This window comes from Urocampus carinirostris, chromosome 19 (assembly GCF_059441175.1).
Source record: "Urocampus carinirostris isolate Australia breed hairy pipefish chromosome 19, RoL_Ucar_1.0, whole genome shotgun sequence".
NCBI classification, from domain to species: domain Eukaryota; kingdom Metazoa; phylum Chordata; class Actinopteri; order Syngnathiformes; family Syngnathidae; genus Urocampus; species Urocampus carinirostris.
The window spans coordinates 3,890,938-3,914,548 of record NC_142367.1 but is presented as its reverse complement, the minus strand read 5'-3'; the positions used below and the strand labels follow the sequence as shown (position 1 = coordinate 3,914,548).

Here is a 23,611-nt window from a genome sequence, read left to right as displayed (position 1 = left end):
GTGGCAGCAACCACTTAAGAAGTACAAACATGTTTGTGTGGTGCCTTAAGTCAAGCATGGTGGAAAGCATTGGAGTGTCATAGTTTGGGGCTGCATGAGTGCAACTGGAATTGGCGAGTTGCATTTCATTAAGGGAAATACAAACTCATGCATGTCCTGTGAAATACTAAAGCAGATAATGATCTACTCCCTCCAGAAACTGGGTCGGAGTTCAATGTTCCACCCTGACAATAACTCCAAATACACTTGTAAGATGACCAAGGCTTTTCTAAAGGGGCTATGGGTAAAGGTGATGGACTGCCCAAGCATGTCTTCATATTATGACTATTGACACTTCAGGAAGTTTCACTTTAGGGTGTACTAACTTTAGTTACCAGGGGTTTAGCTATTAACGGCTATATTTTGAGTTTTTAAAGAGGAAAAAAAATAAATTGACACTGCTATATGAGCTTTACACATACTGTTTCATTGTTTCAAAGAGAAGTTTCCTCAGTGTTTTATAATTAAACACAATAAAATCTTTGAAGAAATGTGAAGGGTGTACTTTTGTGACTTACTGTATGTGCATACTAGGGGGACACGAAATATGCCTTTAAAACTTCATTGTAAAAATGGATCGTTCATATATATATATATATATATATATATATATATATATATATGAGTTGGTTACCTTAATAAAACATATTTGTACAACAGGTTGATTTTTTTAAGAAAAGGAAACAAAAGGTCAAAAAAAGAGACACGTACAAGATACAACGAGCAAAAATCTCTAAAGCAATAAATACTACTGGTCCTAGCTTGGTGACATTTTCAATCCGACAATCCTTTAAAACAGCCCACCCATTACCCTCCCCAATAGGTAAACAAACAAGAAACAGTGAAAGAATGCATAATTAACCCCACCCAAACCGAAGCCCCCGCCCCACCCAAGACACCCCCCATTTTGTTTGATTCTGTACATTTGAACAAGAACATCACAATGAAAACAATTGTTGGCGATTGGTTCGCAAGCTCGTATTTAATACAAATAAAGAGGAAGAACCAACACTAGCTTGTCTGCTGCTGTCGTTTGAAATTTCCAAATAAAATGGGGGAACAAGTAACGTTGGTCAATTGTCAGTCAGCTAAGAAAGTTGAAAGGGTGACAGGACCCTCCTTGCTTGTTGAAGATGGTTTCAAAACAAAATTAAATTTACAACCTAATTATCCTTCTAGACTCTTATTTTGTGGGGTTTTATTAATGATAAAAACAGACCCAGAATTTGAGGAGGGAACTAATCAAGTGTTAACTTCCTCAGTGTCGGTGGAATTACTAAAATTTGATCTTCATTCCAAATGAGTGCGAAAGATACTCTGTAGAACAGGGGGTAAACTGAATCGCGGGCTGCATTGGGTTGAAAAAAAAAAATCAAAGTGATGGAAAACTGTATCTTCCAATTTAAATTATTACTGGATAAATTTATAAAAAATGAAATTGTTTCATTCAGAAAAGTTATTTGGCTGAACAGTTGAGTCATAATCATAGCATTCCGCAGAAATTTCAGAAAACATTGTTTGCTTTATAAGGGCGTCTTCAATCAAAGAGTGAAAAAAAGCCTCCTTACTTTAAAATTAGCAAATTTAACAATTTTTTTAACGAACATTGAAAAATAGCGAATATCTTCCCCCCCAAAAAATCTAGTTATTCTAAACTAAACCCAAGTTCGAAATTTGCCGAACACATCAGCAAACACACAGAGGCTAGTTAGCCCCATTCAACCTTTGGCACTTAAACAAAAGAAAAATCAAATTAAAAAACCCTAAAACAGGGGTTGGCAAACTACAGCCCGCGGGCCACATAGTCGACCTTTTTTAAACTGTCCCGCTGAACATTTAAGTATTACTAATTTTTCTCCGGTGTGCTCATCATCCATAGAATAAAATTAATAAAATATTTTCATGAGAAATGATGTACAGCATTGTGTACATTTGAATGTAAATGCATTTTTGATTTTTTTTTTTAAATAGTGCATTTTCTGTATTTGCAGTTTTGTATTTTATTGGTTGTCATGCAAAAAAACCCGTGCATTTTGGGTTTTTTGATGCATGTTATCAAATTTAGTGCTTAAAAAAGGGGCATAATATATTACTTTCCATCAATTCGGAGGTTTTCAAAACCAGTTTGATGAAATTACCATATTTATTCGTGTATAGCGGGCACCACTAATTTTGGATTAAAAATTGATATAAAATTTTGCTTCACTTTTTCTTCGCTCAAACTATGTGGTTGAAGAATCATTGAGGAATCGAACACGGGTGGTAAGAGCATCAATTTTCAACTACTGGTCCTGTAGATGAAATGGCAGAAGTTTTTGTCTCATTATGAAATGAAATAATCTGCATTTATATAACGCTTTTCAAGTCAAAGACTTCCCAAAGCGCTTTACAATGTGCGCCACATTTCCCAATACGGCCTTGTACTGCAGCCATGTAAGACGCTAGCCTGCTTATTGGGGGTATTAGGGGTTCAGTGTCTTACCCAAGGACACTTCGACATGTAACACGGAAGAGCCGGGATTCGAACTGGGATCCCTTGATCCCAAGACGAGCGCTCTACCTCCTGAGCTACTGCCACCCCCACAATGGCATTGAATTATTTTCTATTCTAAGCGTTGAAGGAGAGAAATGTATTGTCATTGTGAAATGCACAACAAAATGAACATTCGTCTAAAAATAGCGCAATCAAGAGATAAAATTAAATTCCTTTTACGCATTTCATCCGTATCACTAGTGCTTAAGTTATCGCACAATCACCGCCGCAACATGGGTTCGATTCCAGTTGCATCTACGATTTGCAAATTTGGTCAGCCACCTATTTTGACTGATCAATCATTTCCCTAATAAATACCGTTTACTGCTTACTTGCACCCGATTCAGCTATAACTGCCAAGTGGTACCCGTTGAGTTAGCTGCATCTTGAATTATGGCTAACCACGTTCGGTGATCCAACGCAATATATACCGTATGAGTATAAAATGTGCATCAGTTATACACGAATAAATACAGTATCGCTTACTAAAGTTTTATCACATCCCCCTTACAGGCCAGTGCGCCAATCAGTGTCGAAAAGAGTTCATCAATTCTGAGTGTTTCAATTTGATGAAATTTATCTATTTGTATACAAATGAAACTGAAATATAAGAATTAAATGTGCAGTTATTAAGTCTGCACGAGTACAGAAATCTAATCTAAATTTCGATGTGACATAGTGCATTTGTGTGACGACAACACTACGGTTTGAGCCTTGTGTGAGCAGACGGCAACCATAACAAAGCTCCCTAGGAAAGGGCGCCGTTTTCTTGAGGTTATAGCATGTCACTGTGATTAACCCTCATGTTGTCTTCATTTCAAGGACCGTTTTTGTACTTTTTTGGGAAAAAAATTTACATGGTAATATGAATAAAAACAATATTTCATCGTTCTAATGTTGGTACCAATCTAGAAAAAATAAAAATCAAAGGGGATTTTTCAGGGTATTTAACAACACAGTTGTGGATGATTTTGACCTGAAGACAACAGGAGGGTTACGTACTCACAAACAACAAAACTAGCGTAAAGAAATAATTTTTTTTCCATTAAAACTAAAATTTGCATCAAAATTGCAATAGTGGTCTGAAAAATTGCAATAAGGTTATTTTCTCCAAAATCGTGTAGCCCTAGTAGTGAATCATTAATTCATATTAAGTAAAAAAAAAAAAAAAGAATGTCCTTTTCCTAATCATTTGCTAAAGTATCAGTTTGAGGAATACAATTAGATAAAATCAATCAATCAATGTCAAATGTCTTAACTCAAAGCGGCCCGCGACTCAGAAATTTGCCCAACCGTAACAAATTTCGAAACAATAGAAAATGCAATTTTTTTTCGAGCTTTTGATCCAGCTCCTAGTGTTAAGTATTGAGGAAGTTCCTTGGCGGGTCAAATATTGACCAATGAAGAAGACAATAAAACAAAAACTAAACAAGAAGAGGGTCCGACCGCTACTCTATAGACTTGGTCACAAGCGATAGCGGCTGCAGCGAGTGGGAATGACACAGCAGTGGCGAAGGCCGTGCCACAGGGGCCACGACCGAGGGGCCCGGTAACCGGGAAGGGGGGGCGTCTGAAGGTTCCGGGGACGAAGACTTCTCGCCAGTCACGTTTTGGAGGTGCGGGTGAGCGAGGAGCGGCTGGTGGGCGGGTTTCATAGTCAGAGAAAGAGGTTGCATTTGTTCAGTCTGAGGTCTGGACTCTTGTGGGGAGGGGGACGGGACCACGGAGGAAGGCGAGGACGGGGGGGAGTCGGGAAAACTTGCGTCCGAGGAGGGAGGACTGGCGCAGCTGCCTTCACCTTGGATGTAGCGAATGCACTTTTTTTTCCTCCTGGATAGGAAAAGGCGAGACAAGTTTTTCAGATTTTGGGTTTTGATAACCGAATGCCCCGCGATATGTCGGGTTGCCATGCAAGATCAGGGAATGCCAAAGCCCCCAAACCCCCTCCCCACAAGAGGAAAAAGGACACCAAGCAGGCGGGAAATGAGCATAGTTGAGATGAGGAGTAGACACAAAGATTAAGTAATGCTCGCTCTCTGGATTCTTTCAAGTTAGTAAAAGGACATTGTGTATTATTTAAAGCCTCTCAGTGGGAAAAAAAACATTCATTAAAAAAAAAGTTATTGATTTAAATAATAGCAAAAATACCTGCAGTATCATATAAATGAGCATCTTTCTAAGTATCAATACCAGATGCCAAGCCCATTAGGGAGAAAAAATGTATGGCATGTCAAATTGGTAACATCTATAAATTAACATAATGTACCTTATACAGTGCACTCTAAATCGCCAAATTCCCCAGAAATTCAAGTGTTCACTATATTCTGGTGCGCTTTATAGGCCAGAAATAAGGTAAATAAGATCAGAAACGCAAAATTACAGTTAACATTTACAAATTAATCAAGTTAATTTAGTTGTAGAACTATATCTACTAAGATTTATGTTCTATGACAGAGGTGGGCAACTATAGTCGGGGGCCACATTGAGTTAAATAAATGTGGCAAAGGGGCCGGTCCTGAGACCTATAATTATAAATAAATACAAATACAGATATATGCATGTTATATTTATTTTAAATGTATTTAACTAGATTAGTTTAATCAAAGTTGTGTGTAGACATTTACAATTAAAGAAAAATAATGTATTAGGTGCCAGTTTTAAGCACTAAATTGATATTGAGTTTTGTAGTACTACGGTAGTATTTTTGCAGTATTTTCATATCAGTATTTTTGTATCATATCCAGAGTAGAGTTATCTGTCGTTTATCTGTAATATTCTTTGTAGTATTACTGTAGTTGTATTTTTGTTTTATTTATTTCATAATATTTTTGTAATATGTCTGTAGTAGTATTTTTGTATTTTAGTATTGTGTAGCAGTATTTGTCATATTTTTGTGGGGGTAGTTTTTAAAATGTCTCAAGTAGTATTTTTGGTGAATTTCTATATCATTTCCATAGTAGTATTCTTGTAATTTTGCTGTGGTTGTTTTTGTAGTATTTCAATTGGAATATTTTTGGAGTAGTATTATTGTATTACAGTATTACTGTAATGGTATTTTAGAAGTATTAGGTTAAGTATTTTTTATTTTTTCCGAATCAAAGCAAAACCATATATGTGGTACCTGTTTGAAGCACTAATTGATATGTGTAATTTTCTAGTATTTTTGTAGTATTAGATTCAGATTCAGATATACTTTATTGTCATTCTTGTACACGTGTCTACAGAACGAAATGTCGATATATCTGACCCGCACAGTTTCCTTGAATGTACAGATATGAATAAATTGTTGTATTGAGTTGGAGTATTGAAGTACTAATAATATACTAAATAATTATAGCTATGTATAGTATTATTGAAGGATTTTTGTTGTAAACACACAATGGCACCCCCAAAATGTGTTTTAATTATTAATATCTTTTTACTATTACATATATTATTGTTATATTCTGACCATTTTTGTTTGGATGGAAAAAACCCTAACCGCCACATGTGGACCTCGGGCTGTAGTTTGCCCTCCTCTTTTCTATTTTTCTTTTAATGCAACCCTCCTCCTTACTGTAGATTTAGTTTAAGGCGACCACTTTCCTCCTTTAGAGCAGGGGTAGGAAACTTAAGAGTGGTATTTTATAGTATTACTGTAGATTTTTTTTTGTGGTAGTATTCCTGTAGTAGCATTTTTGTAGAATGCCTAATATTTTTGAATTAAATCAATAGGTACCCGTTTTAAGCAGTTTGATATTTAGTTTTGTAAGAAATATGTCATATTACTGTAGTAGTATTTTTGTAGTATTACTGTAGTATTTTGTAGAGTTTCTGTAGTATCTTTTTTATTTTCAGAATTAAAGAAAAAAAAATACATTAGGTACCTTTTTAAGAACAACATATTGTGTTGTATTTGTGTAGTAGACACACAAAGGGACAATGGGGATAAATATTAAACTCAAAAACCCAACATATTTTTATTACTAATATTTTACATACCAATTTATATATATATATATATATATATATATATATATATATATATATATATATATATATATCATGATATCTTTAACAGTTTCGTTTGGGGGGCTAGATTAAAAAGCCTGACAGGCTGCATGTGGCCTGCAAGCTGCAGTTTGCCCTCCCCTGTTTTAGAGACATGTTGCGCCATGAGTTTTAGCACTAATGGATTGTTTACGTAATTTGGTTTTGGTTCTATCCGGTCTTTGTTATTTTGTGAAGCAGCTGTTTGTTATGGCTTGAGTGTGTCTTGTGTATTATAGTACCCATAAGGCAAAAATAAGCAAATCCTGACTGTGTGAAAGAGGTTATTCTTCCTAAAATTAGGGATCAACACTAAACTACTGGTAACTTGTCCCCCCGCACCCACTCGCCAGTCTCCTCCTCCTGAGGGGGTCCCAGTTTGTACACTTGCTAACGTTAAACAAATAGAAAAAGATGCAAAGCGGCGAGAGAGCGCCTGCCCCACGGACACAAGCGCCAACACAAGGGGTCACGACCTCGTGTTTGCATTCCTGCCGGCTTCTCCAGTCGGAAGGTGACCACCCCGGGCAGGATCTGCTTAGGTGGGGGTGAAGTCTGCCCTCGCTCATGCTTTTACCTTGACCCTGATAGTGAAACTGCCTGAAGGCAGCCACGGAAATTCAGACGAAGAAAAAAACATGAGGCTTTTTGTGTCCAATCTTTTGGGGCGATAAAAACCAGAGAGAGAGCACATTACTGGGGATGAAGCAACATTGACAAAACATGTACCGTAAAGTCCGGACTACGAGTTCCTACTTTTTTCCTACATTTTTTTACACTGTGGCTCTAAATACGGTGCAGCTTGTTTTTTGGGGGGATGGTCACAAGGGTGTCGTGCGCTGGGCCCTTCCTGCGGTTCTCCACAGCAGCTGTGCCAATCGAGGGTTTGCGTCAACCCTGGTTTAGAACTGGTGCAGACCAGGGAATCGGACTGTTTATTTCAAACGAAGCATCACGATTTTTGCTAAGTTCTCTGAATGTCAAAATGAAGAAAATCAATGAAGCGCGGGTCACAGGTAGAATGATTATCAGCACCAATACATGGGGATTTGTTGGATATCAGTATCTGCATTTTTATTCATTCGATAAGCAAATTAACCTAAGCTGAACCTTCCGATTGGATAAGCAACTGGGGGCGAAGCCACTGAAGCCTGAAAAATAACATTAGAGCGGAGTAAACCGCAGTAGCTCTGCTAACTCCCGAGTCCTGACATGCCTGTGAATCAGAATTACTGATAGTAGAGATTTTTAAAAAGGTAGAAAAACGTCTGTGTAATTAGGAGTGTAAAAAGCGTAGTTAACTTGTTTTAGCGATCCGTATTCAGGTGGAGTCTGATATTTTTGCTTCTATCATAGTCATGTTGGTAGCATTGACATTTTTATGTTTTGTTTTGTTTTTTAAATCACAGAGCTATTCAAGTTTTTATCTACCTTTATAAAAGTTGCTGCTAAGCCTGATTTTATTTCCTTCACTGGTAGTTTTTGGTTTAAGTAAAAGTTTTGCCATGTTAATTGTGTTGAAATTCAAATTTACTTACTGTAAAAGGTTTCAAAGAGCAGTTTAAGTTGTATTTGTTATTTTAACAAATATCCTTGTTGTTTTTTGCTTTATTAAAATTTTCTTACGCCAATTTTTAAGCTTTTACAGCAAATGAATATCAGCTCCAAATATCAGTTAGAAGCCTCCTTTTAATACTAATAAGTGGTATCGGCCCTAAAAATCCCGTATCGGTCGATTGCTAGCATGGGTAAGTGGCGCGAGTAAGTATGATTGTACCAAACACTGTGACGTCCATTGCGGCTCATACAAAGACAAAATTGAGATCCTTTCTTAAATGTGCGTATGTGGCTTTTACTGTATTTTCCAGACCATAAGACGCACCTAAGGACCCCAAATTGGTCAGAAATTTGAAACCTGTTGCACCTTATTTACCACAAAATACAATGGAATGCATTTATACATGTGTTACTACTCAACGTGATGCAGTGATCAAAATATTTCGCTGGACAAAACGCAAACGTTGTATGCAACGGAAAGTGTTGGTGCTTTTCCCACCGCGACCCAGGTTTGATTTCCGTCGCATACAATGTTATGCAATTCTAGTCAGCGACAATTGTCGGCTGATTAATCATTGCAATAAAACCGCTTTTTCTGAACTATAAGACGCGGTTTTTTTTTTTTTTTCCAGTTTGGGGGTGCTCTTTGAGTTTTAACTCTTTATTACTGGATTGGCGCTACCAGGTAGTACATGCCCAAGACACCACAGGAAACGGAGACCTTTTGACCCTAGTGGATCTAAGGGATCTAACACTGCAACACACCCAACTGTATATTACTTCACATATTATTTTCACACTAAACCGCAAGAGGACGCTGTAGGCCTGTGTTGATAATTTAAACAAGGGGAAGGAGGAAGTAAAGCGGCTTAGTCTTCCTCCCAAATTGGAAGAGTGGTTTACCAGTAAAAGTGACATCGAGAAAAATTATTGCATTACATATAGTAATTTGGAGTTTAACGGATAGGTTGGTAAGCATGTTCTTTATGCTAGAATTGTCTGAATAACTCCTAATACTGACAAGCGCATCTTAGATATGCACATATGTGTAATGTTAGTAAACCCTGCTTTCTTATTTTAGTTTCAAATTGCCATTCAAGATGTATGTTTTCCCCCCCAAAACGGTACTTTTTTTCCCTTATAATTTAGCATTTTTAACTGGTGCGACTTCTACAGTGGGAGACACTAATAAACCAGAAAATACAGTATTTACCGGAAGTGTGTCTGACAGCTATAAACAAATAAACATGGTTGGTAGCTTTTACTGTATTCCTAAATTCATGTACATGCTGTCTGCACTATGTTTGTTCACTGCTCAACAGACACCACACAAAAACTGAAAACTCGTGCCAACACTACCTCATACGAATATAATGTTACTCAAGTCTTGTTCTTGCACATGTCGACTGCACTACGTTTAATGCTCAAATTGCACAATGTCTGACCATTTCCTTTTTTTTGCACTATGATGTCTATGCTTGCACCAATGTATATGCGGACTATTTTTGCACCATGATGACTTTGCACCAAATGCAATATTGCACAACCGTTACGATACAACGTTATCACGACAACCCTGTATGTAACATCCCACTTGCTGACATTGTTGTGTAAATACCATGTAAATTATAACTATAGCCTTATTCCCCTTGTTTTATAACATTATCTTCTCTGTTCCTTTATCTTCTTGCTCATACCCTCACTATGTGTAAAACTGGAGTGTCATGCCCAATTTCGTTGTCACAATATGTTAGCCCATTTGTAACAATGACAATAAAGGTATATATTCTATTCTATTCTATTCTATTCTTTTACTTTGGTGCGCCCTATGTATGAAAAATTCATGACAAATACAATTTTTTGGGTTTTGCCTTATAATCCAGTGCGCCTTATACTGCAGAAAATGTGTGCGCTCTGTTGCCCAGAATTTACGGTAGATGCTTGGCTGGGAGCGTAGTTGTTGGGTGGTGTGCGCATGCAATTCCAGGAGGTGGGATGTCAGGATGGGTATCGAACAGGCGCGGCGGGGTATCGTTTTGCCGCTAAGTACCCACCCGGACCCCGCTAACTGTCCGTCAAAGAGCAACAAATGAGCTCATATCCATTTTTTAACACACGCATCGATTCATTGTATGCGCACGTATTGATTTTTCTTTCTTTTCCTCTGCTACTGGCGCCCCCCGGGGGAAATTACGCCGGATCTTCAGCAACGGGAGCCCCAGAGAGGACTCTTAACCTCTCGGCTCCTGTAATGAAGACAGAATTATCGCGCCCGATACTGTCAGAGAAGTCAGTCTTACAATACGGTCGTCACAACACAAATGGAATGCGCCCGAATATGAAACGAGGAAAGGCGGGGAGACGAATACATGTACTTAGCAGAAACAAATACCTACCATGTAAGCATTCCCAATTCAAAGACTGCTTGTGTCAGAACAGAAAGACAACAGGTAGGGACTAAGTCAGGGTTATTGAAGAGGAGGAAGAAGGGGAAGGAAGAAGGAGGAGCACAGAAAAGAGTGTCACTGAGCGGGCCCCTCAAGAGGAAGCAGGGCTAACATTTAAAAAAATTGGCAAGCATCACATTGTTATTCACTTAAAAAGGGTTGCCAATTAGAAAACATGACAGTTAATGGGATGGGTCGGGAGAGCAGAAAATGGATTTCTCTCTTTTAAAACAAAAAGTAGTGAAGTGTCGTTGGCTAACAAAACAGCAGTGTTTCACAAACTATACATAATGACATTAATAGGTCCCCGCCAGGGGTTGAAACTTGTACTAATAATCAAAATTGTCCTCTCGCTCACTTTTGGTTAAGTGGTTTATTGGTTATTGGTTTTTGTTCGCTGAGCAGAGGAGGGAGGGGTTGGAGGAGGGTCTGCCGGAGCAGCACATTGAGCACAGAATGGTTCATGAGGGATTGCAATATGGAGGACAAAATGGAAATTTAAAAAAATAAGTCAAAGCAGAAAAATGATTATTATTTGTACTCTTTTAAACAATACTAATGGCTCTATAACATTGTGCATTGTCAATCACTGTCAATCTGAATCAGTCCCTCAAAGCTTAGCACCTCGTGTTACTAAATAGCAACATTCTGAAGAGACTAATGATATTTTTGTACACATTTTAATTTACATTGCACGTGTTTTTCAGGTTCTGTGTTGTTTCAGCCAACATTGATTAGAAGTTGAATGGCAAATAGTTAAGAGTTCTTGCATTTTAAAGTTTCTTTTACAGCACAGAAGAGGTAATAACTAATTTTTATTTTGTTTTTCAGGGATTCTGTGTTGCTTGACTTTAAAGTTGTCTAGTATAGAAAAATGTGAAAATTAATCAAAAGTTACATGCCCTTGTAGACTGTCCTCCCACTGAGGTCTTGTAAAATTCTACGGGAAACACTAAAAGGGCTCACTCAAAAGCCGGTTCACTTAAACTTTTTTTCTCTTGTGAACGGTCAATTTTGCGTATTTTTTCCAGGGTTTCGGTGTTGTTGAATATATAAAAGACTAAACTCGTTTTGTATTTTATCTTTTTTGGGGGTAGATCTGGTAATATTTCAATTAATGTTTCCTGTGTTTTGCAGGGATCATGTGTTTGAGTATTAGCATTTTTTGAGTGTAAAGTTTATTCTTTAATGCCAAAGTTTAATTGTTGTTACACTGAAAAGTCAATATTGGTTTAGAAACTATTTTTATGGGCAGATTTAAGCACTTTTTAAGGACGTTGGTGAATTTTTTCATTTTATTCAGAACCATTAAAAGAAGAAACCCAGTGTTGATCAAAAGAACAGGAGAATAATCTTAGTTTCAACCCCTAACTCCCAATATCATTTCTGAAACCCCGAAATCGGTTAAAAACCCTAACTTACAGCCCAGACGCTAGCTCCTAACCCTAACTCTGTCTTAAACAGTAACATATTTTTGAACCCTACATTCAGTTTTAAACCCTATTATAGAGCTCCTACTCTAGTTCCTAAAACCTACACCAAATACTAGCTTTAACACTAGCCACAACCCAATGTTACAATATACCAAGGGTGCCAAACACGTGACTCTAGAGCCGCATGCGGCTCTTGGCCAATAAGAATGCGGCTCTTTGCCTCATCGTATTTTCTATATACTGTGGCTCTTTGCCTTGTTTCATGTTTAGTTTTTTTTCGTGTGTATTGAGGGTGGACACTTTCCTTGAAATCAACACAAGAACAATACTTGTATTGTAAGGAGAGGAGTGTGTTATGGGAAATAATATGTTTTTAATTGTGTTTGTCTGTGTCTGTCTGTCATGGCAGATCAGAGAGTGGTGTGGCTCTTTGACTCTCACAGTTAAAAATTTCGTCTCTTTGTGTCAAACTTGCCACCCCTGCAATATACCAATATAGTCATATACCAATTAAATTGACACCCCCAAAACCTAAATTATCATCCTTTTTCCCCCCGATTTTCTTTTTCTTGGTTTTAAATTCCTTTGCTTAGTTTTCTCCCTTTTAGGTCTTCTTGGGCATGTTACATAATTATTGGTATAATACGGATTGAAAGGACCCTCCAAAACTTATTTTTCCTTTTTTCCTAGCTTTTAACATTTTTTTTCCTATTTTAATTCCATTTTTTTCTTCTTGTTTCTTTTCTTTATTTCCCCCCCCTTTAAGTAATTTCATGCAAGTTGCATTATTATTGGTAATTTACTGATTAAAAGACCCTCCCAAAATCTGCCTTTTTTGTAACGTTTGTCTTTTTTTTTGCTTTTACACTCTTAAATTCTGTTTCTTTTTTTTTTTTTAATCATAATTATTTTTTTCTTTTGTTTCCTATTACATTTTACTTACCCACTTTTAAAAAGCATCCGCACATATCGTTACATTATTATTGGTAATATACGGATCAAAGCAAAAACAAATTAAAACCAGTCCGGTGGCCTTAGGGTTGGGCGTTCGCCAAGAGACTAGGAGGCTCTAGGTCGAACATTGGCCAAGTTTTACCTAAGACTTGTATCATTGGTACCCAATGCCTCCCAGCTTGGCGCTTTGTTTTTGGGGTTGGATTTGGGGCGGTTTGCGAGACGACAGAGCCCTCTCTATTTAGCGAGCCGAGCTGAAAAAGCTGGTTCTCTAAAAAGAGGCGGAATTCCCATCACTACCAAGAAAAAGAAAAGAAGAAATCCATTTTCTACCAACTGGCTCTAACTGAGCCTAAAGGAGGTTTTTCATTTCTATTTTTTTCCCTCTCCTAAAATACTGCAGGATCTTCTGGAAGGGGTGAAACAGCAGTTTGCCATCTGTTAAGGACACCGATGGAAACATGTTTTAGAGGGGATAGAAAAATGATCAAGGAAATAGCGAGAGGATAAGAAATCAACTGTCGATGGCGGTTGCCTTCCTTCAATTCAGGCAAGTTATGTACCTGCACGGTTTGCACCATAAACTCAGCTGGTCAAGCCCGAACAAGGCACGACACTTCTTTGGGGTATTTGCATCTGTTATAGCCAAAGAGGTAAGGATACAAACAAATACACACATAGGAGACGGAGGAAAAAGGAAACAAAACCAAAAAATTGACACGTCATTGCACGGACACAACAACAAAAAACACACATGGAGCCTGGGTTGAGGTTTAGGCTGGTAGAACACTGGGACCTCCTCAACTTTTGACCTCCCCAAGCCCTCGCCTGCCAGTCAATAAGCCCCCCCCCTCCCCAAATTTGATCACACTCATACAAACAGGCACCCTTGAAGACAGACCGGCAGGGTGTGGCTGGAGGAAGCAACTCATAGCGACAAACATAAGTGGAAAAAGGACAAAAAAAAGAAGAAAGAAAAAGGAGCAAGCGAAAAGGACGAGGAAGTCCCAGCATGGCGTAGCGCCCCCACCCGCCAAGCCTGCACCCCGGACCCGCATACACACCTGCAGGGGCCACACCAGTTATTCTGCTGATCAAGCCCAAAGCGCGCTCGACACTTCTTAGGGGCGCTCAGGTCTGATGCCGCGGCGGCCCAGATTGAGGGTGGGGAAAGCCAGCGAGGAAGGAGGGTGAAGAGAAAAGGAGCACCAAAAATAAAAAAAAGCACAAGTAGGAGAGAAATAAGGAGAAACAGTTATAGTGAGACTATGGCGATTGACTGCTATTCTCAAGAGTGCCTTGTGGCTGGATGTACACTGCTTGGTGGAAAATGGTGCAATAAACTATTTGAAAAAGTATGCCTGAAGACCTTTTTTTTAAGTAAAAAAAAAGTGTTGAAAGGTTGAAAAACTCTGCAGGTAACAACAACGTATAAAATCGCGATACAATAATTCCTCCCTATAACGCAGTTCACAGTCTTCATGGTCATGGTCATCCTGATTGGCTAAACCAGGGGCGTCAAGCTAATTTTCAACGAAAACCACATAAGCGTAATAGCTAGTCTCAAAAGGCCTGATGTAACCTATCAATGTAATCAGTATATTAAATGAATGTAACTATTTGGCAGTAGGTCAGAAGGTAGAGCGGTCATCTTGGGACCAAAGAGGTCCGATTCCCGGCTAAAGATAGTCAAATGTCAAAGTGTCCTTGGTCAAGACACTGAACTGCTAATGCCTCCGATAAGCGGGTAGTTCCCTTGCATGGCTGACTCCGCTATCAGTGTGTGAGTGTGTGTGTGAATGGGTAAAGTGTGAAGTGTATTGTAAAGAGCTATGGAGGTCCTCTGTGACTAGCAAAGCGCTATTTAAATGCAGTCCATTTACTCCTTCATGCAAAGTAACTCACAAGCATTACAGTTGCTTTGAAAAAATGTCACTACACATGTATGGTATCAATTAAATACAGTGATCATTACATATAAGACATGAGGAAGTTGAGATGTGATCTGTCTTTTGAGAAAGAATCCAGGTTACTAGAATTTTCAGACATTTTAAGCTCCTGCGACCCACATAATTTTTGACACATGTGGGCTAAACAGTCACTAAGAGAGTATATTGGTAAAAAAAATATTTATGTGTACTGTATACAGTACTTTTATTTGTTAAATACATGTTTGGACCTGTAAAAAGGGTTCGTTCTTTGGTTAAATGTATAATAGGGTATTGAAATGTTTAATAATTGTAAAAATATATATAAAAGTTTCGAATTGATCGTTTTCGCCTACTACAGGTTCGTTTTGGAATGTAACACGATAAACAAGGAATTACTGTACAGCTGTTTCCAAATGTGGCTCCAAACCCCATTGTTGATTTTGTCAGTGTTCAATATCAACAGGTGCAAATTTAATGATGAAAGATGACGACTGCTGATAGACAGTCTTGTCTGTTAAAAGATTGCAAAAAAAACAAAAAACAAAGATTGCCAAAATGTGTTACAAAAAAAGGTCAGACCTGATGGCTAAGGGCTGCATCTATTAAAATAAAACAAACGTTAAATGATTCGAAATTTTGGCAGGAAAAAATGCTATTTATTCTCCCAAAAATAATATGGGTTGACAAAAAAGAAACAACTAATTCTGAGGTCATTAACATTCAACCAGCAGTGTAAATCCAGCCTGATAATGAAACGCTTTCCAGCATTAGTAGTAAAAGTCCAACAACATTCCATGCACAAGACTAAACTATTGAATATTAACACAATCACATTCCAGTAGTGGAATTTAAGCTGAAAGTTAACCAAATGCAGAGTATATTTAATAAATTGCCATTCAGAAGCAGCTAGCTTTTGTTAGCCCTTGCTACTGCGAGGGTTAATAAGGTAGAGGAGAATACCACTCCCTGAATATGTTCAGTCAATCGCTAGGCATGGGCCGGATAGAAAATTTTGGTAGGTTTTGATTAATTTTCTATTTCAAAACGTCATATATTGGTCAGTGTTGGGAAATATGCAGTCACGAATAAGTTATTTTTCAGTAACAGGGTATTCTATCAAAACATTTTTCCCCCACTGTTCACACTGTTACTGACCGTCAAAAGTTCTGTTACGTACGTTTCCGTGCGTGAATATGTACGTTTTTGTGCATTTTCGTGCATGCATTGATCTAGGTTTTTGTGCGAGTTTCTATACATGCTGATAGTTATTTTATTTGACTGTTTACTGCTTACTGTTTATTAAGAAATCATCCAAAAGCACATTGAAAAATGTTGCATTCATTTTCATAACTACATTCTGAAAAGCTAAGCGAATAGCTACTAATACTAGTTTACTAATACTATAACTATAATCTACTGTACTTGCTATTGAAAATAACCTTTTTTACTCTAAATACCAAAATATTTAAAGTACTGTAAATTAAATAAGAGCGCAGGTAAAGAATGTTTATTTCTATGCTTACTGAAGTACAGCACGCTCGGTAGTTGTTTCCAAATGTTTTATATTTCCAGTTGTGGGTCTACATTTGTGCATTTATTTATTTGCAGATTTGGGGAGAAAATACTTCATGATTTTGCATATATGAGACAATCACTATAAAGTGATATTCCGATATTCAGCCTTAATGTATCGTAACGATATTACTTTGTAATTTATCAACTATAAACCTATAGCGGTTAGTTTGTTATCAAAGTTTATTTTTCTTTAGATCCATCCATGAAAAATATGCTATCTTAAGCTGAACACAGCTAAGTAAATAAACGTAGTATTTTGTGCCCCAATCCTAATAAAAGAACACAAGTGTAACATTTTAAATGACTTCACTCAGCTTACTTATTTACTGCACTGTTCAAAAACACATTTTCCACATGTAGGTCTGTTTAACATCATGATTCTTTTCTGCTGCAATGATATTTTGTTTTTCTTGACTTGATAACTGACCCACAAAATTCTGATAATTACCGTATTGTGAGGTCCTGTCGTGATTTATTGCACCGTGATGTTTGGATATTGTTAAATCCCTATTATCTGATAAACACCATGTCTTTTTACCCACACAATTGTGATTATCACTGTATTGTGAGGTCCTATCGTGACTTTTGCACCGCGATGATTCGATATTGTTAGATCCCCATCACCTGATAAACGCGATGGGTTTTTAATTGTTTTTGCTTTCAATTTGTTATAATGTGTAATATTTGACCACTAGATGTCGCTTTGTTGTTGAGTAAGAATGATGGCCAGTGATACATGGCAGATAGGGCTAAACATGGTGTAAAATAAAAATAAAATTCTCGACTTTGGATTTTTAATTTTTTTAATAAAAGTTACTATCGGTATGATAGTTCATGTATTTTTTCCAAGTATTAAAATCAACGTTGTTCTTTTTTACTACAACGTTTTTTTTTGTACCACTAGGAGGCACTAAATATTACACACTACCCATTTAAAGGGACATTGTTATTTAACAAACTGGTTGTCATTGTATTGTATGGTGTAACTGAAAAGCACAAGGAAGAATACAATCTACGGAGACTAGTAAAGACCAAAACACACCATGTAACTTCTCATTTTTTTGCCCAGCTTTATTGATGTCTATGGGTACCCGTAGCAGCAAGGTGGCCTACACGTATGTCAGCTTCCCCTAGCTGAAGGTTGATGTTATGTAAAACACCTACAAACGGCTAGCAATTTAAAACAATGCACGTTAATATGATAGTGTATGAATTTTTTCTATTATTAAAAAACTTTTTTTTTTAAATAATAAAAGGGGTTTTTTTTTTGTTACCACTGGGAGGTGCTAAGAATACACACTGTCCCTTTAAGAAAATGCACTTTCGACTCATTCGTTGGGATTCAATTATCGCTACTTTTTCCTCATGGCATTTAGAGATGGGCATTTATTTACTGCAGATATTTGCAAATTGGCACGGTTTGGCTAAATTATAGAATTGTGAATGCAAATATTGCCGGCGGTTATCATGATGTCAAAAATTGATACTGGCCCATGCCTAGTAGCTTACATAAGTGTGGTAAAAACGCCTAAAAAAATAATCAGGAAAAAGCTGCTCTATAGATGTAGCACAAGGGGGAGTGTTTTATCCATTGAGGTTCAACCTATCATAAAACCCTTCAAAGAGTAGGAGTAAAATTTACCACAAAATACATTTCTTTAACATTTAAAGATGAAGTTAGCAGAAATAAATGAGAATATTTAAAAATATTCAACAGAATCATTAAAAGGATAAAGTCAAGGTGATTATAAAGGACGGGAAAACAAAGTTAGTTTACTTAACAGTAAAAAGAAATGACATTAGCACCTGTAATCGGAGGGAGTGAAAGGCAAGGGTTTGGAAAATATTCTCTGTGTTCTGCAACAAAAACAAGAACAGATAGAGAGGCCTTCAAGAGGAGATCACCATCACCCAAAATAATAAAATAAAATAAACATGCAGCGTCCATAAACACAATGAAAGCAGGAAAAAAAAAAATATATATATATATATATATATATATATGTATGTGTGTGTGAATTATGAAAGATGGAGCAGTAACAGGATGAGGAAATCTCCTTAATTTTTATTTCATCAATAGTGATTACGGAAAGCAAGGGGGCGGCCCAGTTAGTAACCACACACAGACACTCACAAACAGACACACTACTTTAGTGCAGTGTTTTTCAACCACTGTGCCGGGGCACACTAGTGTGCCGTGAAATATTGTCTAGTGTGCCACAATTTTATCTTTGCAAAAACGTATTCTTCTTTTTCACTATCTTTGCTTTCTTCCACTGACCAGCCAACTGTAACATTCATCCATGTCAGTAAATGGCAGTAAATTACTATGTTTTTGTTTTTATATACCAGTACTCCTGATTCGCTCATGAGGTAGTATAGTGTTCTTAAAAACTAATTTTAAAAGTGTTTAAGACTGCACTAGAAAAAAAGAAACAGACAACACCAACAACAAAAATCAAAAATAAAAAACGAATACATTGCTTGTAAATTTGCTGTTTTTAATTAACACAGGGTTTGTACACCTTTTTATGGCCAAATTCAAGCACTTTTAAGGACTTTCAAAGCAAATTATCCATTTCTACATTACCATTAAAATAAGTTACCTAGTGCCAATAAAAAGAACGGGAGCCCAAACCTTAGTTTCAAACTCCAACTCTAGCCCTCACCTTATTTTGGAACCCTAAATTGGTTTAAAACCCTTAACTTGCAGCCCAAACCCTATCACAACACATAACCCAAGCTGTAACACTAGCCCTAAACCTGTTTGTATTGTAACCCTAGCTCTAAACCTATTTTGGACCCTACATTCGGTTTAGAACCTCAAAATGTAGCTGAAACCCAAAGTCCTAGCCATTACCCTGTTTGAGATTCTAACCCTAGCTCTAAACCTATTTTGGACCATACATTCAGTTTAGAATCCCAACATGTAGCTCAAACCAAAGTTCCTGGCCCTTACTGTTTCAAACCGTAACCCTAGCTTTAAAACTTTTTTAAACCCTACATTCAAATTAGAACCCTAACACAGAGCTCAAACCTTAGTTCCTAACACTAAACCGACACCTAAACCTACACTTAACCCTAGCTGTAAACCCTAGCCCCAACCTTAAGTTCAGATCCCTAAAATTGTGTTTTATACCATTATAAGCATAAACCTAAGTATCTAACCCTAGCTCCAATCCTATTTCGGACACATAAAAAGGTTTAAAACCCTTTTTTGAGGCTCAAACCCTAGCTCCCAACCCTAGCCCAAGGATGTATAAACCCTGTAAACACAGAAAGTTAAAACTAGTAAAACATTTTTTGTTTTACTTGCAGATATTTTTAGTAGCTTACATGAGTGTGGTAAAAGGGCCTAAAATAATCAGATAATCAGGAAAAAGCTCCTCTACAGTTGTAGCACAAGGGGGAGTGTTTTTTTTTTTTTTTGACATTGCAGAAATTTTTTCAACCAAAATAAAAAAACTTTGTTACTTCCTCAGCCCTGGTGGTCCAAAAAATAATAAGGTTTTAAAAATAATTTTCACAGAAAGTGTGCTTGAGACTTTTTTTGTTAAAAAAAAAAGTGTGCCTCGGCTCAAAACAGGTTGGGAAACACTGCTTTAGTGTATTTGCAGGCTGCAGGCATAATAAATACAGTTAATTTTGACTCACAGTATCCTCAAATACACACATAGCACAACGCTAACAGGCTAAAGGGGAGGGTAGGGGATGGGACAGGAGGGGGTCTTAAGGGGGTTCATGCATATTTAGTTGTTATTAGCAAGGGAAGGCTACAGAAAAGGGGTAACGGGAGGAGTGGGTGGTGGTTGTTACTGTACAGCCATTTAAATATTGCATTGCATGACTATGATGAAAAAAGCTGAAAAAACACATTCGCATACACACACACACACACACACACAACAAAACTAGCTTGACTTTTATCTAGCGGGACGTCACATGTGGCTGACACATGACGGGGCCGCTCTAATATAGGAGATAATTGCCGCTCGCTTACCGTTGCTCTCCGCTTGCTGCTTTTCCCTTTTTCTCTTCTTCCTTTTCCCCTGTTGGTTAGCCGCCAAAAAAATAGAAAGAGGGGGGGGGAAGAAGGGAGACAGACACAGACAGGAACCTTAGTTATTATATTGCAGGACGCCCCAAAACATGAAACCGGTAGACTACAACTCATCGTTGTGTTTATTTATTTATTCATGGCTTCTTTCGCTGCCTTTTTTCTTCTTCTTTCTTTTCTGCCCTGCGGTTGGTACGGGCCTGATGAGAATTGTTTTTTTTTTGTAGAGCTACTCTCTGCTCGCTTATTTTCCTCAATTTGTCTTGATGGACTACCCAAACAGGACTCTAATGACCAATCATTTCTGAGGCTGTATTTACGCCGCACTAAAAAACAAATGCGAGTGAGTCGACAAGGGGCAACGACAAAGTAAACAACTATACATAAATACGAGAAAAATGTGGTAAAAATCATATGAAAGACAAGCTTTTACCGTTAATAGCAGTCAAAACGGTGTGTTACTTCGAATGCATTAAAGAAACTACCAGCCGTAGCGAGTCTGTTCGGCTGTTTATTCATCATCCCTCTAGTCCGAGAATAGCACCTGGAGGAGCCAAAATGTATGTGTGTCATTGTTATTAATATTTTTTCCAAAGGATGACACACTATAGTTTGGTGGTGTTTTGGTAGCAATATTTTTATTGTCAGGCAGGTATCTGACCCAGAAGGGCAAAAGTTTTTTTTTGACCACAACACTAAGCTGCAGTACACTAACGCTTGTTTGTTGTTAATTCACTTCATAATATTTTACTTTCCACTTTTGTTGTAAAGAAAATACTTTATGTTCAGTTGCCAATGTTTACTTGACCAGTTGTCTTATGTTGTGAGAGTTAGATTTACTTTAATAAGCTCACTTAATATTGTTTACTACTGATTGTGTTTTTATTGTATGGTATTGTTTATTTTTGCTACAAGTGTAGGATAAATCTGTTGCTGGTGAGGGGCAATACATGGTGTTTATCAGATAATAGGGATTTAACAATATCCAAACATCACAGTGCAATATATTACATGGTTCAATAACACAACTTGCTGTTTTTTCCTCCAAAGTTACAGAAATAATTACTGTCCCTAGTAACTAGTTAATTTTAGTAAGTAGTGAGTAACTATAACTAATTACTTTTTAAAACAACATGCCCAACACTGGTCATGAAACTCAAATGTTATTTGATTGAAGGTTTTTTGTAGTCTTCTCCGGTTCTCTTTGTAAGTTTAAAATTAATGTATGTCTTCTCTCCTTATTTTGCGTGTCTACTAACTGTAAAATTAACATAGGTGGTCCTCATTAAAAAAATAAATGTGTAATATTTGACCGCTAGTTGGCAATGTGTTGTCTGGTACGAGCGATGGCCAGTGTTACATGGCTCAGCGTGGTGGCAGGATGCAGGACAAACATGGCACAGACTTAAGTGGGGATTACACTATATAAAAGAAATCCAAATTTCTCAACCTATGTTAAAAAAATAACATTAGTATGATAGTTCATGTATTGTGCCTTGTATCCGAATCAATGTGCTTTTTTAAACTTTTTTACTTAATTGTAAAAAATAAATAAAATCAGGGAGCTTTTTTAATTTGTATGCACCTTTATACAGGTTGCTGTTAAGCTTAATTGTATTTCCATCACTAGTAGTTTTTGGTTTAAGTGAAAGATTAGTAATATTAGTTGTGTTGAAATTGTAATTTATTTACGATAAAAAGTTTCAGGGAGCTACTCAAGTTTTTTTGCATTTAAAAAGAATTCTTACGCCAATGTTTTAGCTTTTACATGATATTATATCAGCTCCAAATATCGGTTATCGGGGTCCTCTTAATACTAATAATCAGCATTGACCCTTAATATGTAATAAAAGTGCTCAGGGGAGGGCCTTTAGAAGAAGTTGGACTTTCTTATCTGAAGACTTCGCTCCTTATTTTGACTGTTTGCCACACTTTAGACCTAACAACTGTGTTCTATAAACCGTGCCTGTTTCTGGGGACCCTTACAAGATAGCCAGGTAAGAAGCTTGTTAGGGCAAGGGAAGAAGAGTCGGTTACGACTTGTAAACTTAAAAACTTACATAGTTGTCTCGGGCCGACCAGCCAGGATAAAGCTGCATGTGGAGCTGTCGTTCTTTCCGGGCAAGTTCGTAGTACTTGGCTTGCTCTTCCCTTGATAGCGCATGCCACTGACGGAAAACAGCAGAGGCATTAAGGGGTTCAGCAAAAAGTGCAAAAACAAGGCTTGTACGTCAACTCACCCTCCGACCCAGAATCTGGTTGATGGCGGCGCTTTCTTTTAGCGTGCACTCAGCCACCACCTTGGCCCGCATCTCCTTCATGTAAAGCATGAAGGCATTGAGCGGCTTCTTTATGTGGACTTGCTTCTTTTTCTCCTCCTCCTTTTTAGCATCTGACTGTTTCCTGCATCAGGCACAGAGTTTGAGTCCTGCCCACAACACTCAGAGAAATTCTATCAAGCTGCAACTACTTACGAGCTGTTGAGGGAGCTGATGTCGCTGTGTGACGATTCCTGCTTGACATTGGGCGTGACGATGGCCGGGTGCGGGATACCCGTGGTGTGCAAACTGTGGTGTGGGGGCACCATGTGTGGGGGGAACCTAGAGGACAGAAGACTGTGTAAATCGTCAGAATGGACGCGGGTGAAATGGGGGTAGGTCACACATGTCAAAACAACAACATGACAGAGTACAGTGGCTTTGATTAGATTCCGCAGAGTACTGTAATTTAAGTATAAGTATAAGTCTCAGTTTTCTTTCATAGTTTGGAATACATTATACATGTGTTACTACACAACGTGATGCAGTGATCCAAATATTTTGCTCAACAAAACTCACGCAACAGGAATTTAACCTGGGTAGCGGTGGTAAAAGCAGCCCTCACTAGGACACCAGTGATATAAATGACATATGAAAAAGTATTCGATTTTATCTCGTAATCAGACTATTTTTACTCAGTTTCAGAAACACTAATTTGCCTAGTGCATTTTGTCATGCATTCTGGTAAAGCAGTCCTTCCACTTTTGAGAAAGGAGTGTTGATCATTTTAACCTTGCC

General features: G+C 37.6%; 1 protein-coding gene across 18 annotated transcripts in view; it reads right to left on the bottom strand.

Moving 5' to 3' along the window:
* Positions 1–922: 922 nt before the first annotated feature.
* The window catches only part of tcf7l2 (transcription factor 7 like 2), a 163,662-nt gene continuing 140,973 nt past the window's right edge, over positions 923–23,611 (bottom strand). For 2 of the 18 annotated variants that reach the window (XM_088323944.1, XM_088323946.1), the window contains exons 9-15: positions 23,030–23,170; positions 22,796–22,958; positions 22,616–22,723; positions 20,499–20,562; positions 18,305–18,355; positions 14,057–14,129; positions 923–4,402 (exon numbers count right to left, since the gene is read on the bottom strand). In XM_088323944.1, the coding sequence (XP_088180070.1) occupies positions 4,021–4,402; positions 14,057–14,129; positions 18,305–18,355; positions 20,499–20,562; positions 22,616–22,723; positions 22,796–22,958; positions 23,030–23,170 (982 nt within the window). In that variant the 3' untranslated portion in view covers positions 923–4,020. Of the gene's footprint in view, positions 4,403–10,553; positions 10,616–13,555; positions 13,629–14,056; positions 14,130–18,304; positions 18,356–20,498; positions 20,563–22,615; positions 22,724–22,795; positions 22,959–23,029; positions 23,171–23,611 lie in introns of those variants that run through there. The other 16 variants (XM_088323950.1, XM_088323948.1, XM_088323951.1 and 13 more) reach the window with 14 other exon arrangements.